The 15,613-nt window shown below is 41.0% G+C and overlaps 1 protein-coding gene across 8 annotated transcripts in view; it reads left to right on the top strand.

Annotated features, from left to right (window-relative positions):
• Nucleotides 1–15,613, top strand: part of mpripa (myosin phosphatase Rho interacting protein a) — a 52,940-nt gene that overhangs the window by 12,112 nt on the left and 25,215 nt on the right. For all 8 annotated transcript variants that reach the window (XR_013911001.1, XM_080305548.1, XM_026178766.2 and 5 more), the window contains exons 4-5: nucleotides 11,896–12,047; nucleotides 13,709–13,793. Coding sequence is in view for 7 of the 8 variants with exons in the window: in XM_080305548.1 (XP_080161674.1) it covers nucleotides 11,896–12,047; nucleotides 13,709–13,793 (237 nt within the window). In the remaining variant the exon portion in view is untranslated. The remainder of the gene's footprint in view (nucleotides 1–11,895; nucleotides 12,048–13,708; nucleotides 13,794–15,613) is intronic.

The following is a 15,613-nucleotide window of genomic DNA, read 5'->3' as shown; positions in this document are numbered from 1 at the left end:
GACTTGTTGGCTGATAAAGTTTCACTACAGTAAGAGGGCCAACTTCGGTAAGCATTGTTGCTCTGGCACAACCAACCAAAAATGACAACACAGGCCTGCCTGATTTGAAATTTCATAGCTTGATGATGGAATTGGATGAGTATATGCTAAAGTCATTAAAGCACAAACAACAGGCTCAACAGCTAGCTTACAATAAAAACAGTCACACAGGTCTGAAGGCTGGTTGGTGGTCGCATAGCAACCACCAGTCATTAAGGTACAATTTTTGTTCTCGCGACTGGTTGGCTGTGCGTGAAACTGATTCCTAAGGCCCCAGACACACAGGTTTGGAGTCCTGTAAGTGATGCTAGGTTTCAGTACACCTGGGAAGTGGTGAGTGTTTGCAAACTTCCATGCAAATGCTGGGAGACAAAGTTTTTAGTGCAGCACTGTCTTTGTGAATGATTTCGCCTGACGATAGCCAGCATGATGAAGTAAGGTCATGCTTCAGGCCAGCTCACAAGCACAAAGTGCTATGTGAGTAAGTGTGTTAATGAGAGCATGGGGTTTTTAAATAACACACCACTCCTGTGCTCTGGTTCAAAGTACTGTTTTTCCATGAAAACATTGTTCTGTAGAAGCATCATCATCCTAAGACAACAGTGATTTGTCATTTGTAGCTTTATGACCTAAGACACAACTTTTTTTTTTCTGTTGATGTCTCTTATTGACTAAACAAGCGTGATGCATGTCAGCCTCTCTCTCTTGCTCTCGCTCTCTAAGATCCAGTTAGTTTCAGCTCATTAAAGGCAGTTAATCCAAGTGAACACACACACACTCGAGTACCACATCTAGTTGATGTGGATAGAGTATTTCTTTCTTGAATATCTCTATGTACCTATTGGCCACTTCAGTAGGTCCACCTTGCCTCGATCAGGCTGAACCATCTTTTTTGGGCCTTCAGAAATGCCTTCATACCTCACAGCATAGATTCAGCAATATGCTGGCTTTGATATATGTTTGTAGCTCACTCGTTCTCTCCACCTTTGTCTCTCTGTCCATGGGAGATAATCGCAGAAGTGTTGTGCGTGAAAATATGTTTTTGTCATTTGAAGACAATGGGTCCTATTGTTTAAAATCTTTTTGTCACTTCTTCACTTCACAACTCTGAAATGCTTCTATGAACATCGAGTGAAAACAGTGGTGATTAAGGCATGACTCACAACAGAAGACTGTCAGTAACCACACTGGTTTCTTTAGGGAGGCTTTAATCTATGACCCAGTCTTCCAACCTCGTAGAACACCTGACTCGCTTGCTTATTCCAGCCTGTGTTGTGATTGCTCAGTGTGTTCAGTAAAGATACGAAAAGATGCATGAGCACTCTCCAACTGAGTGTTGACATGCAAGTTTGCTATTACCAAGAGAGTATGACTCAACTAAACTAAACACGGTGAAGGGTCTTAGGAAAGATGGGCTAGGCTGCATATTCAGTTAATATATTACCAGTCTTGCTCTGTGTTATGCTTTTGGCCTGAATTTCTCCATCTGTATTCTTATCTTTGCTCCTTAGTTTTTGTCTCTGTCTTAGTGACCACATTGTTCTGGATATGGCGGATATAAATACTCTGAGACATTTCCTTTTCTTCAGTCAGCAGTATCCTGTAACTGGCTCAGGACCAAGTCTGTCCTCTAAATATTAAACTCGTGGGCTTAGCCTATCTGTGAGCTGCTATCAGTTACTTTTATTTGTGTTTAGTTGTTTTCTCTTAAATATAAAATGTAATTTAAAGTTTTATATTTTCATATCTTCTCACTAGCTTCCCTTTGTTCATAGTGATTGTGTGTTCCACAGCCAGATGGTTTAATATGCCTGCAAATAATGGCGCTGAAATTACTGTAGCGACAAAAGATGGACTTACAATTATGCCAAAATATATGTCACTCACATCCCCTTCACAATTGCTAGAGGGGTAGGTTATGTGTAAGCTATTATGTAAAGTAGCAAACACATACTTTTATCTTTGCAAATTCTGAAGTGAAACACTTTTTGTTTTTTTGTTTTTTTTTTAAAGACACTTTGCTGTTGTAGTTGTGAACACATTTTGTGCCACTGTGTCCATATTGGTACTGGTAACCTTAGTGCATCGCATGGTATTCACGGTTAAATGCCTTTGTGTGAGAATAGATTATAATAATTAAGGTTATGCAGGGTGTTGGACTACTGTTTGTTATTTCATGGACTGTGTGGGATTTTGGGCATCAACAGCAATGATGGTGTTCGAATACTGATTTAGAACCTCGCTTACCATGGCAGCGACCTGAACTTCGAGTTCAGGGCATACCATAGTGATTATATTGGCTGTGTGTGTGTGTGTGAGAGAGAGACTGTTGACAGGATCATTAAAAGTGTGCCAGGTCTCCATTTTGTGTTTATGTGGGACTTTAGCTGACTGTGACTTTGCACTTTCTTTCTTGTGTCATATTTCTCTTGGCGAATGTGAAGGAGGTTTAGTTGAATTCTGGTTGACTGTGGACGAGTACTGTGCCGTGGTGAAAAGTTTTCAGAATATCCTTTTACCATCCTTCGTTTCAACCCTCCCTCAGTCACTCTCTTGTACTTTTTAATGATTTCCAGCCATTCATTAACCAGAAAAAGGCTTATTCCTGGAGGATTTGGCTAAACAAGAACTTCACTTATACATTACTCAGTCCAATTTACTTTCCCGTCCTTTTACCGCTCACTTATCCTGCCACTGTCTTGTATCTCTCTCTTCCATTCCAGCTCTGTCTGGCAAATAAACTGTTTGTGCTGGGGGAGAGCAACCACCAGTATTGTGTAACTTCTTTTCCCCCCCTAAACCCCTCCCTGCTCTATAAAGCCAAACGGGGCCTGGCAGACTGCTCGCTCAGTTTGTTCTAAACACCAGACCAGGACACTGACAAAAGATTTCATTTAAAGTATCAGGGTGAGAGGTTAGCTAGCTCCAAGACGGGTGCTAATAAAACAGTGGGAAGGTCTGCATGTTCAGTGGTGGTGGCGCAGGGACACTGGCAGGCAAAGTGAAAGTAAAAAACATACATTTAAAACCAAACCAAAAAATGCTTCCCAATATATTTAGATTACTTTTTTTGGGCTAGATACATTTTGGACACACGTTTTAAAATAAACCTCCTGTAACTGTAATTTTTGATTTGGTTAGCACCTCAGTTCGAAGTTCAGTTGTAGGCTAGCCTTAGATTTGAAGCCATTGCCTTGGGATAGCCTGTAGTGGCCACAGCTGCAGTTGAATGTCTTTCAGAGACATGACAGGTGCAGCTGTATTAGGTGACCTTTGACCTTTTGCCTCAACATGGTGACCCAGCAATCCTGTCACCTGTTAATGTCAGGGCTTTGCAGCAAAGGTATCTTTAAAAAGTGCAGCCTCAGAGCTGCGTCTGGTCACTGCTTACAATTACAGGATAAGAATAGGATTCATATGTGATGGTGCACACTTTCAGCTTCAAGTATGTTTGATATACAGGTGAAAATGTCTCCCAGTAGATGTTTTTACTTATGTGGGCCTCTTTTAATGAGTAGCTCAAGCTTATAAAACCTACATTACGTGGAGTTGAAGATTTTGGCTTGCTGCTAATTGTTGTTGGGTGAGCGACTCTCTCTTTAATAACCTGCTCCAGCTTCCTCAGGAGCTGGCCCAAAATTCCCTTTTCCAACAGCCGTGTTCTGGCTTGCTTCCAGCGATTGCACCCTCAGTGTGGTCCTCTCTCTTCTGTGCTTTCTCTCAGCTTTAAGGCAACAAGCACACACCTTCTTTGTAACTTTAGCTATCAAAAATGACTCATGGATGCAATTTTTAAAAAGTTCTTGTAATACAGTACTTATAGCTTTGTGGAAAAAACATGTTGCCTTCATCATCAGTGAGCAGTTTTTTTTTTATTTTTTTGTTTGTTTGTTTGTTTTAATTTTTTTTTAAAATTATGGCTGACTGTTTTGGCCTGTCACAATGACCAGATGGTGCTTTAGTTTTAATGGTGTCTGGTCCTAGAACGCATAAAGAAATCTGGAAAGTTTTGTTACCTGATGAATCCTCGCTTCGTTGCTTGAAATTGTTGTCACTGCTGTTTTGATTACGCTGCTTTTCATCCTTGTAGGGAAAAAAAGCTAGCTCCACAGTTGATGTATTAACTTAATTAAGTGAAGAAACATTTTCCTGTGCCTCCTCCATTTTCCCTTCCATTCCTTTTGGCTTGATGGGCAAATTCTGCCTCGACTGGACTGAAGAATTATTTGGTATCTCCCTGCATGTCTTCTGTAATTTCTTCATAGAGCTGACTAAGGTGCAGAAACTAGCTGTTTAATTGAGTTATTTGTATTTATGAACCTTTTCTGTGACTATAGAAGTTTTTATTATAGACTGCAACAGCATCAGAAGACCAAGCATAGAACGGGTACCTTTTCACTTTGGCCTACTTTCCAAAGTGCTGTGTCAGTGCACTGAATGGCGTGCAGCAGCATTTCAGACAGTTGTGTTTGGAGGCAACTTGTAATCTTATAACAAGTGCTGTGTTTTTGCATTGGAGCCAAAAGCTGACCACAGAACTGTGGCTTTAGGGTTTACTGTGCTAGAAGTTAGTGATTAAGATCATTAACATTTAAGACTAACAATGGATAATAGCAGTGTTGCAAAACAGTCTTAATGCGCTGGGCTTCCAGCATTCATTTGGGAGAGTAGCTGTTGGAATGAATTTAGGCTGGTGGACTGCTTGATGAATGTGTTTTAGGATCTAACTGCGGCACTGATGTGACATGCATTTGTGCATTCAGCTCCCAGCCACCCAAGATTTTACATAAGGTCAGTTTCCTGTCTCTGTGATCCACTTTGCTGACAGGAGCATGTGGCACAACAAAAAAAGCTTCTTTACAGTCTTTGCATTCTTTGTTTGTCATCCTATTACTCAGACAAACAGAGGTATCTTTTAGATGATTTTGTCTCAATGTCAGTGGGAGTATGCAAAAGGTGCAAAGTCAAATTTAATAAAATTTGGTGGAGATTTTGTTATAAAGTTGGATCACTTTCATTGAAGGTATGACATGAGACAGTGGACTTGGCAGAGAAAGCCCTTCTCGGTTAGAGATTGGTATCGTAGAAACCAATGCAGTCCCTTCACACATAGGGTAATTATTTGGCACCGTCTCTACAACCTCAAGTGAAGGGTATAAACTGAACAGATAAGCAGTGAGTAGACATAACAGGCTCCATTCATAAGTCAGGAGAAGGAGTGAAGACGGCAAGGAGCAGATGAGAAATTATTAAATAATGATTTTTGACACTGAGATGATTCAGAGAAGAAAGGGGCAGCTTTCACAAAGATTATTGGGAGAAAAAGAAAAGGTGTTATCTGTGGGTAAACACACACACACCCTAACAACAACTTTTTAGATCTTACAGCCAAGGCAACATGACACAACTCGACTGTAGCACCTGTTTCTGCTGCCAGCCCATCAACTCTGTCACCACTTCAACATAGGCTGACAGATTTCTCACACTCTGCCTTTTGCTGCTTTTTATTATGTAGTCATTATTACAGGCGTCACACCAACAGCTCCTGGCTGAGTGATACTGCGTTACCGTAAATGCCTTGTTTGACTTTTGTGTGACTACATGTGTTTTTATTATTCTATTGTTGGCTTGCCACCATAACGGGCAGCCGGAGATCAGGTTCACATAGTTGTAGTTTACTGCACTTGATTGACCGATTGCAATCATAGCCTGCATTTGAAGAGAATCCTGCTGTACTAAGCGGCAAAAAAAGAAAGGTCTTCATCATCACTTACTCACCCTCATCTTCCTCCGCCTCTGCATTCGTCGGCTGCTGGCCTCCTAACACAGCATTAAACCACCCACATTCTCTCACCACTCTCCATAAGAAGAGAAGCGCTGCTGCCACCCACAACCCTCTCTGAAATATCTTCTACAAATATGTGTGAAATGTGTGCTGTGGTTTTTCCTTTGCTCTTGTTCATTTTTTTTTTCACATAATATTGTGTGTTAGCGCTGTGTTCTTCCAGCCTCCGCTGTAGCTCTGTTGCTTCGTTACCGTCTGAAAGTCCAGAATGCATACCAGTGGGATGAGGTGTATCTGAGAATGCCTGACAGGACTGCACTTTATAACACATGGTTTATTTTGATTATTGTTATTGTTTTAATCCATCTATATGTTTAGCTGGAGTACAGACCTATAGTAGTGTTACAGAGGGGGCTGTTACTGTGCCTGCTGAAAGCAGTCTTAATACGGAGGTAAAATGACCTAACCGAGAGGCTGTTGGACTTGATGATTGTAGTGTTGCCTGTGACACATCTCTCAACTCTATTTCCTAGCCTGATCACAATGTATATCTGTTGTTGTATGATGATTATGTGCTTGGGAAGGAGGTGGTTTGATGGTCCTCTGCAGCACAGCTAAAGGTGACTCCCATCCATATAGCACCTGAGGATATTTCCCTGCAGCTGGTTGTTGGCTCAATTACTGGTATCAAAAAATGTGTGTTTGCTCCTGTTGTTCTCAGTTGCTATGGAAAAATTTATCGCATAATTGCTGTTATTTGTAGCAAGCAGAGGATGGACCCTGAAGAGACCTGATTTCAAGCTTTTGCACGTGAATCAGGATGAAACGGCGCCAGTTCATCGGCTTTTCTTTTGGCTCCAGTGTCTGAAATGATCAAACTAGAATAGCTTTGGATGCAGAATAAAGAAGCCTGCTGGTACATGTCTAAAGACGAGTAATGTAACTCAAGAAGTGAAGTCATAGCATTTGAATTTGTCACCACACAGGATGGCAGACAGAGTGGCACCTAGTAACCAATAACAGATGTTTCTAATTAACGGACAGGTGTTCGTAGCTAACCTTGGCAGCATATTTAGTTGCAATTATGCTGTGAGAACTTGACTGAATGTATTGGAAAATGTATTGCAACTTGTGACTCACACAGTATAATGCAATTTACCTCACAATCTTCGTGAGTCATTTTCAAACGGCCTCTCGCTTTCCACGAACAGAAACGAGTCAATCGAACCCAAAAATGTTGATGGCAGAGGACGAGAATTTGCTTCGCAATGGAAAAAAAGAAAGCGGACCATCAGTGAGCTGCCAAAAGAAGCAAATATTTCTCCCACTGTGTCATAAGGGAGAATGGGCTGTTTTGCTTAGCTGCAGAATTGCAGTGAGCAAAGGAAGCCCAGGCACAAAGATATGTATGGAACTCACTGATTACCATTATATAAACAGATGTGGTTTCTAATGAATACCACCATATTGCCACACAGCATCTGAGCAGAATAGTGCATCCTGGCTGCGATATTGTCAGTGGTTTTAATGATTAGCACCCCCTGTTCTTTCCGACTGTACAACTTGAAATAGTTGCTGTTGTCTTTAATTGTTTTCCTCAATAACCTCACTTGCTGTTTTTGACTGCGTAAGCACTTTCACGCTGATGAAGTTATCTACAGTTACTTGGATGCTGTACTAGTATTGCTCACAAAGTCAGTTGTGGAAATCTGCACATATCTCACACTCCCAAATTAACTGGGCACAAAGGGAGGACCACCAACCAATTTTCAGCCATTAGTAGGAGGATGTGTCATTGGCACTTTCTTCAGTGCCAGCTAACAGACGATTATTTTGAGGTATTGATTGTGTTGTAGAATTATTTAGTGCTCCGGCATATAACGGTAGAAGTTTCATATTATCTTTGCTTGGAGGCTTGGCAAGTTTCAAATGTTCACACAAATGGTGCAGTCATTTCCAATAAGTGGACAACTTGCCATGTTTGAAGTTCACATCCTGCATAAATAAGCTTAAATGTTAGGTTATCGGAACAAATTGTTCCTTGGATACTAATCAGTACTCAACATTACTGTTGTGTTGAATATTAATTATCATCACTACTGATATGAACAGAGCTGTCTTCACACAACCCCTCCAGCCACTAGCAGCTGAACACACGTGCAGTGTTTGAACAATAAGAAAACTGAACAGAATATTTTGAGGAATTTCAAGATTTCAGTAGACCATTCTGTGAAAGTGCTAAACCGCTTTGATAACCTGGCCAACAAACATGTTAGCCTTTTAACTATTAGTGATTATCCAATAGGCACAAACCCAGCCTCAGGGGCTCCCAAGCTTATGTGCTATCTTGTGAGCTAGTGCTAGTCCAAAGCCTGCATAAATAGGAAGGTTGCATAAGGAATTACATCCTGTGTAAAGTCATCCGGCTGTGGTCACCCCTTGGGATATTAGGGAGCAGCTGAAAACATATATGTAAAGTGTATATCGCCCTACAGTTACACTTTGTAGGTATTTCTTTGCCTCTTTTTTTTTTTTTTTTTTTTGTGCTACATCCGAAATCTTGAAATAGTATTGTCTGATATTATAGTTGTAATTTTTTTCCCCCATGGTATCTTCAATGGTATTTTCCTGGGTATCTGTATCGAGTTTGAAATTCTAGTATCCAACCTAACACATGCACATATTATACTACATGAAAATGTACTACCTGAAGTATCCAAAGTAAAAAAATGCTTCGGTCTCTTGCTTTTGCATGACATGAGCAGTTTAAGAAGGGAGTCTATTTTCATAACCTGTTAATTTTAAAAATTGAGCCAAACCTGAATTGCCTGTGAGTAAAACAAAATCCTAAAATTGGGAAATTAACTGAATTAAATGAATCATACATTTTCCAGTACAGTAGCCTTGCATGTATCTAATCCCACAGTTTACAGTGTTTATAAATGATGCGACTGCATAGTTTTCATGTAAAGATTGTTATGACAGCTTAAAATTTTTACCTGCAGCTGCTGATTCAGTATTCACATGCTAGACTGGAGAAATTGGATCTCTCCCTGATTTGTCCAGCCTCCCTTTGGGACTCTGTTCAACGACTCCCATGGAGTATTTCCACTATTGTCTAAGAAACCTCAGAGACAAGAATAAGTTTATGCTGGCTTCATAATTTTCATGCTGTGACCACAAAAGGACATTTGTTTGGGCCTCTTGTCTCCCGGTCATTTCCTTATTGAGGGTTAACGGGAGGAGTTGCTCTGTGGACTGTTGCGACTGACAATCCTACATTATGTGAACTAGTGCTGATTCACAAAGGATTCATTGTGAAGAGCGGTGGCCCTGGGAGAGTGGAATGGGTCTAGGTTAGGTGACAGAGGTGTGGGTTCAGGGGCCTGGGGCTAGGGGCTAGAGGCACTATGGCTGGACCAAAGTGGGGGAGTGTATGGTGCTCAGCTGACACAGTGCTGGAGCTGGGAGGGGGCACATGTGTGAGAGGAACCCCGTGCTGGTCGCCACACAGCTCCAGCAAACATTTACTGTACTCCTACTGCGCTGCCTCCTACTACAGTCAAAGCACTGAAATCCCTCTCAGAGGTGAGCTGCTCTATGAAAATAGGTTCCTAATCGAAGCTGCTGTCAGTCTGATTTATTTTCTGTGTTCATGAGAATCCAATGCAGTGCTTATTAAACCAGGGCCTTAAGCTGCTTGTACAACTGTTCCCAGAATCAGACATTTTTTGCCGTTTATCCTCTTCTGACTCCAGCTCAAGGACAAGCCCACATGTGTGGTGTACTCTAGATTTGTTTACACAGACAGATGGCCGAGCAGTCCAAAGTCAAAGTCCACAAAAGCCCTTTTTATTTTATTTTTTTTCCTGCTGCACTGCTGTTCTGCTTGACCACTAGCTCAAGACCTTAATCTCCCTCCTCTCACCCTCTACTGGTCCTCCTCTCTGTCTTTTAAATCTTCAACGTCTCTGTGAGGGTGAGACCAGGGCTTTCAGGTCAAGCTGACTCCAGCCTCTCTGGCTAGCCACTATGGACCAGGACTCAGTCCTTGCCCAGCTGTCCCAAGGGTTGTTTACATGGCTCTGTGTCAAGTCCGGCTGTTGCCCTGGCCTCTCTACTGTCAAAAGCCCTTCGGTTACAGGCCATTTTAAAGTTGTTGAACCAAAACAATGTCCAATCGCCATTTTTATTGCATGCATACACCGCATAGATGTTAGTCTTGTTAGACTAACCTACTGTCCTCCTGCTCCTCACCTTCTTAAACCTTCTTTTTCAGTGCCAAAATTTTGACTCTTACAAAATAGAAAGTGGTAAAAAAGTGACAATTAATAGCAACAAAGTAAACGGGGCCTCTCATCTTCCCTCAGGGTGGCGTTACCACAACTGTGGATTTCTCTGTCCACATTAGAGGCCATAAATGGGCCTCAATTGCTCTCTTACTGATAGGTTACAGTTAAGCTGCACTATTTGGGTCCTTGATTCAGATCTATTGGATCACTACGTGGCCTTTTAATTTTCTCTCCCTTTCCAGCTCTCTCGTAATGAGTGCAGATTTGCTGAGGGCTGTAATTTATCATCTTTGGTCTGCTACGTTAAAGCTTGCGGATCCCTGCATGTGGGGTTGTTTTAGTGAAGCTAGAGCAGTTGATAGAATTTTAGTGTAAACTTTGTCAGTTTGCTTTATTTTGTTTTGCTAGAATGCTGTTTGTTTTATTGTATTATAAATCCCTTTACATTAGTATGCTTTGTCTGTCCTTTTTAATCCCTTATTTAAAAAAAAAAAAAGAGAGAACTTTTGCATTTGTTGTTCAGTTGACTTGAAATTAAAGTTCATGGGGCTCCACCAAGACCATTTAAGCTCAATAAATGTATGATATTTCTAAAGCCAGCGAGCAAAACGATTTAATAATCGTGATCTCAGTTTTTTCCAGAAAAGAAAATTGTAGATATTTTTGTCCTAAGCTAGTAGAACAGATTAGATACGCAGTGCTCACTTACTTGATTGAACAAATTTAAATCCCTCAGTCAACATAGGATAGGATTATTCTAGCTTTTTTTTTTTTTTTTTTTTTTTTTTTTTTTTTTTCAGGGCTCGTGGAAGTCATTTGGAGGTCAGACTGAATTAAAGTCAGGTGTCAGAGCTTTGTAATATTTCTGGTTGCTTTTGTGCAGTTGTTTGCCTTCTTTACTGTCTTCATAAGAAAGCAACTGCACAAGTCTTTTTACTCCTTGGTGCTCTTAGAAAGCCATGATTTTTACAACACTGTAGATGAGTAATGCAGTGCCATTGACTGGTATAACTAGATTATATGATCTTAGTCTGTATTCATTGTAAATAAGCCGTGGTGCATTTAAAAAGCTGTTGTGTACTTACACAAACTTCCATTGAAACCCTAAGTCATTGTACACAAAGTGGTATTATTCAGAAAGTCCTGTGGTCATGGTATTTATTGCTGACAGATGGCATCCGTGTCAGTCTGCATAGCTGTGTTTGCAGATCGCGGCGAGGCATCAGACAGCGAACCACGTAATGAACCTATGAACTTGTACTGTAACAGGCACTTCTTTCACAGGGCCATTCATGCGGTTTTAGTGCAGTCAGTTGAGTTCATTTGAGAAATTTGTCATTCATTTTTATCTTATTTTTGGGTACATGTGCTTATTTAACTTATCCTACAAATAAAATTGCACCTTCACTAAAAATGTAATACAGGCTTGATTATTGACTTCATAACAGTTTCATGCTGATAACATCAAAGCTGCAAAGAACTGCAGTTTTTCCTCTTGTAAAATCATGTTTTTCCTAGAGCAGTGCTGCATATGTAAGGCAATTATGGAATTAACGCAGTTTAAATGCTTCGACGCATATCTCAAATCACAAAATACTGAAAGTGAGCCGTGACAAGAACATTTGCGTTTGCACAGACTGTTATCAGTGTGCGGCATGCCAAGCTTGGCATGAAATTTCATGCTGGGGCGGATTGTGTGAGAAGGCAGACCATGTGGAGGGATTTGCAAGCACGTCTGTTAACTTTCCCACTTACCACTTTCTCCCTGTGCCTCTTCAGCCCAGCACGCTTCCCCAGGGTACAATCAATATGAACCAGTGTTCTGATGTCATCGACGGCGAGTCCAGGACAGGTCAGAAGAACTCGCTGTGCATCCTGACCCCTGAGAAGGAGTACTTCATACGGGCCGAGTGTAAAGAAATCATCAATGGGTAAGACGTAAAAACCTGCTATCATAGTACTCATAATCATCTACTATATTAGGATTCGCAAATGCACATCCTGCCATTATTTGGATACATGTATAGAAAGAAATGACTTCAGGTGGGCAGTGTGGTTTGTGTTGCTCTGTCTTCTGGGTTGCATGGACAGTGGTGACAGAAATAAAGTGGTATGGCTGTGTGTAGCTGCTGTGGCAGCCAAACTGCTCTGCCCCCTGCTGTCTCCTTTGTGCTGTGCTCTTCAGATAGTTGTAATTTACGCTGCAGTGACAGTGCACATTCTTGAACTGTTGGCTCTGCCTGCTTTTCTAACCCTCTCCCTGTCTTAACAAAGTCTTCTACAGCAGGACCTAGATTACAGTACTAAAATGTAATCTTCATACTTCAGGCTTCATTTGAGCCTGCAGTTTAAAGCGTGTTTCTGCACTGCGCTCTCCCTGGCCGGCTGATGCACATTATAGCTATTCTTAGGGAACTGTGACTCACAGCACCCACTCCTCATCATGCTACCTGCTCTGTCGCTATTCACCTCCCACTCTCCTATCATCATCTGGCATGCATGTGTTTGTTCTAGGCCATCACAGAACCATATTAGCTTTTCAAGTTTGTCATTTCCTGACAGTGGAATTTATTTTTCACTATGTTATTCTCCTCTAAGATGTCTTTTGACTTTTATTAGAGTTTGAACACAGTGCCATGTGTTGGTGTTCTGTCCTAAAAATGTTGATCACTAGATTTGCTAACCCTGTCCGTGTCAGCACTTCATTCAGATGATGTAAGGATCTAGATTCGCTGTTACCTGTATAAATATTTCTGGTGTTAAAGCACCGTGGTTTACCATATCCAACAAAATGCATTATCCCCATCTTTTTAACTAAAGCATAACTTCAAAAGAATGAATATGCAAACAGAAATTAAGATCTGTTATGTTCTATGATTTTTGTTCTCTACCATTTTCTTATTTTCTGTCATAAATATGCTCTTAGTTTTTGGTGGATTCTCAGATTAAACATGGACACAGAATCACAAAATGAAGTAAGCATATGTATGTGCCACCCCAAAAGCTCAGACTTCAGATACTCCTAAATGCTTTGACACAGCCAGGGTTTCTTTCTAGTTTTACCTGTATTTACTGTCAGAGTAGATCTTGCTAATGTGGTCATCTCGGACACAGCTCAGGCTATGAGCTCAGACGCCCCACTCACCTGCTGTGTAAACCTTCTGTTTGTGAGAGGCAGCCAAACTGAACAAAGTAGTTCCAAAGAGAGGGAGGCCTTAAAGGGAAGCTGCTTGTTTCAGGCAGAGGATGAAATAGGAGGCTAAACAAACGCTCAGTATGATGCATATTAGAATTCAATGAGATGTACTTTGAACTGTGAATTTGTAAAAGCTACTTTACTAGAGTCCAAGACTACAAATATGGAGCTGGAATAGGCTACCTTTTAAGAAATGAAACTGTGCTGACTTTGCTGCTTTAGCCTTTAGTGTTGTAAATGTGTTATTAACGTATCGCTTTGTCGGGGCATGCTTCGTAGTTTATTCTTTGCTGCAGAAAACTTTGTCCCTTTGTATATGAATCCATTAAGCATGCAGAGTTTATGCAGTCAGAATTTAAGACTAGAAGAGCACTTACACTGTTTCATTATTTGCAGGTGGCAGGAGGCTCTGACTGTGTACCCCAGGACAAACAAACAGAACCAGAAGAAAAAACGCAAAGTCGATCCACCCACTCACCAGGTAATGAACTTATTCTTTCTTTGCCCAGTGAACAACAGCCAAATTTAAATTGTTATATTATATGTCATGAAGTGTATAGTTTTCTTTTCTTTTTTCAGTTTAATATTGGTGGTTTAAAACAAATCAAAAGCTTGGGACTTGCATGTATAAATGTCAAAGAACATTTATGTTGTATTCTATCAACGTGTTTTGTATGAGGGAGAACTATGTTTAATAACTCACAATGAAGCATCTTTATGTTTCTGTGCTTATGACAGCTCTGACAACAGGATTTATGTGCTTGAGTTCATGTGGCTGTCCACAGCCCCAGTCAACCCCACATTCATGAATGGGTTTTCTCTTAGATGTCTGGGGGGAAATATGAACTCACAAATGAGCTGATTAATTAAAGCTCAGAGGTGGTTTTTGACTGTAGCGCAATGATTATGACACAGTTTTACCCAAATATGTGCAGTAATAGGATTAAATGATGACGGGATCACAGGCTGTATTCAGGAGGTTTGTCTGTGTCGACATAGAGCTGCAGCTTGACCCTTATGTTTTAGATATTATGAACATTATAAATTATCCACATGTGGCAATTGCTTCATTCCTTGTCAACAACAAAGAGAGCATATATTTAAGGATGACCTCTGCCATGGAAATATGCAGAACGGATGCCTCTCATTCCTCTCCAACTACAACAGCTTTTTTCCCCCCTTTGAGAGGGAGACAGATGTAGTTTTTCTGCCAGTGACATGCTCAACAGTTTAAACCGCCTATATTTACATTCCTGTGTCACATGATATGTCAGTTTCGATAGACAACACGCCTCACACTTGTCTAATTTAACTCCAGCTATCAGTGAAGCACACATCGTGTTACATATTGTTTCTTGGGTGTTGTAAATCGCATGTGGTATTGTTTTCCACAATTAATACCTGCTTTATGCTTCCAGCAGTGCATAATTGCATAGATATGGAACAGTATCACAAGGTTGGCAGGCAGCAAACATTAGTCAGCTATCAAAATATTCCTGAACAAACAGTGAAGGGAAATGTTGACAACTGCATGTGTGCTGTAACAACATTCAGCAGCAACTTTGATCCTGTTGCACATGAATTTGCTGGTGCGCTCAGTTTCATTGTCATGTCCAGCAGCTGCCATCACACCTGTCAGGCTTTTTCAGTCCGTGTGGTGATTAAGCATTTGGTGCTTATCAAAGCATTCCCATTCAGGACTTATCGAGGATTTAAATCCTTAAATATTTGTGGCAACCCAATAAAGGTTTTGTCATTTCACACTGAGCTCCTGAACTCTTAACAAGATGCATGTTTAAGTCTGTGAGCCGGAAAAGGTGCACTTTGGGTTTTGAACTCCAGTAGTCCTGCCTATTAAACAATCTTTGCAGAGTACATTTAACGGTCTAAAAAGGGTCAAGGTCACTAATGTGTCTTTCAAGCCTGTCTTGCAACGCCTTTCAGAACCACCATGGGAGCAAAAAGCAGTTTTTGCGTCAGAGCAAGTTTTGTATTCCCTGGCAGGTAGGAATAAAAGAATAATGGTCCAGAGTGAAGATGAAATATAAGAGTATGATATAATAAAATTGCACAGACCACCCACCATGGCATACCAGTTTGTGCCCCCCGCCCCCCTCCTGTGTGAGGCCTGGCCAAGTTTGTGGTGCATACAAACAAACGTACAAACTGAACTTCATTGTCTGGTTCCTCTAATGACGGCGCCCCGAATCAGACTGTGACCTTGCTCGGCTTATGCAGACTGGCTCATTTACAGAGAGAGCGGCGACACAGACATGACCTTGACTGTGTCTCGCTGTGACC

Source organism: Astatotilapia calliptera, chromosome 8 (assembly GCF_964374335.1).
Source record: "Astatotilapia calliptera chromosome 8, fAstCal68.1, whole genome shotgun sequence".
Lineage (NCBI taxonomy): Eukaryota > Metazoa > Chordata > Actinopteri > Cichliformes > Cichlidae > Astatotilapia > Astatotilapia calliptera.
This window is presented reverse-complemented; position numbering and strand designations above follow the sequence as displayed.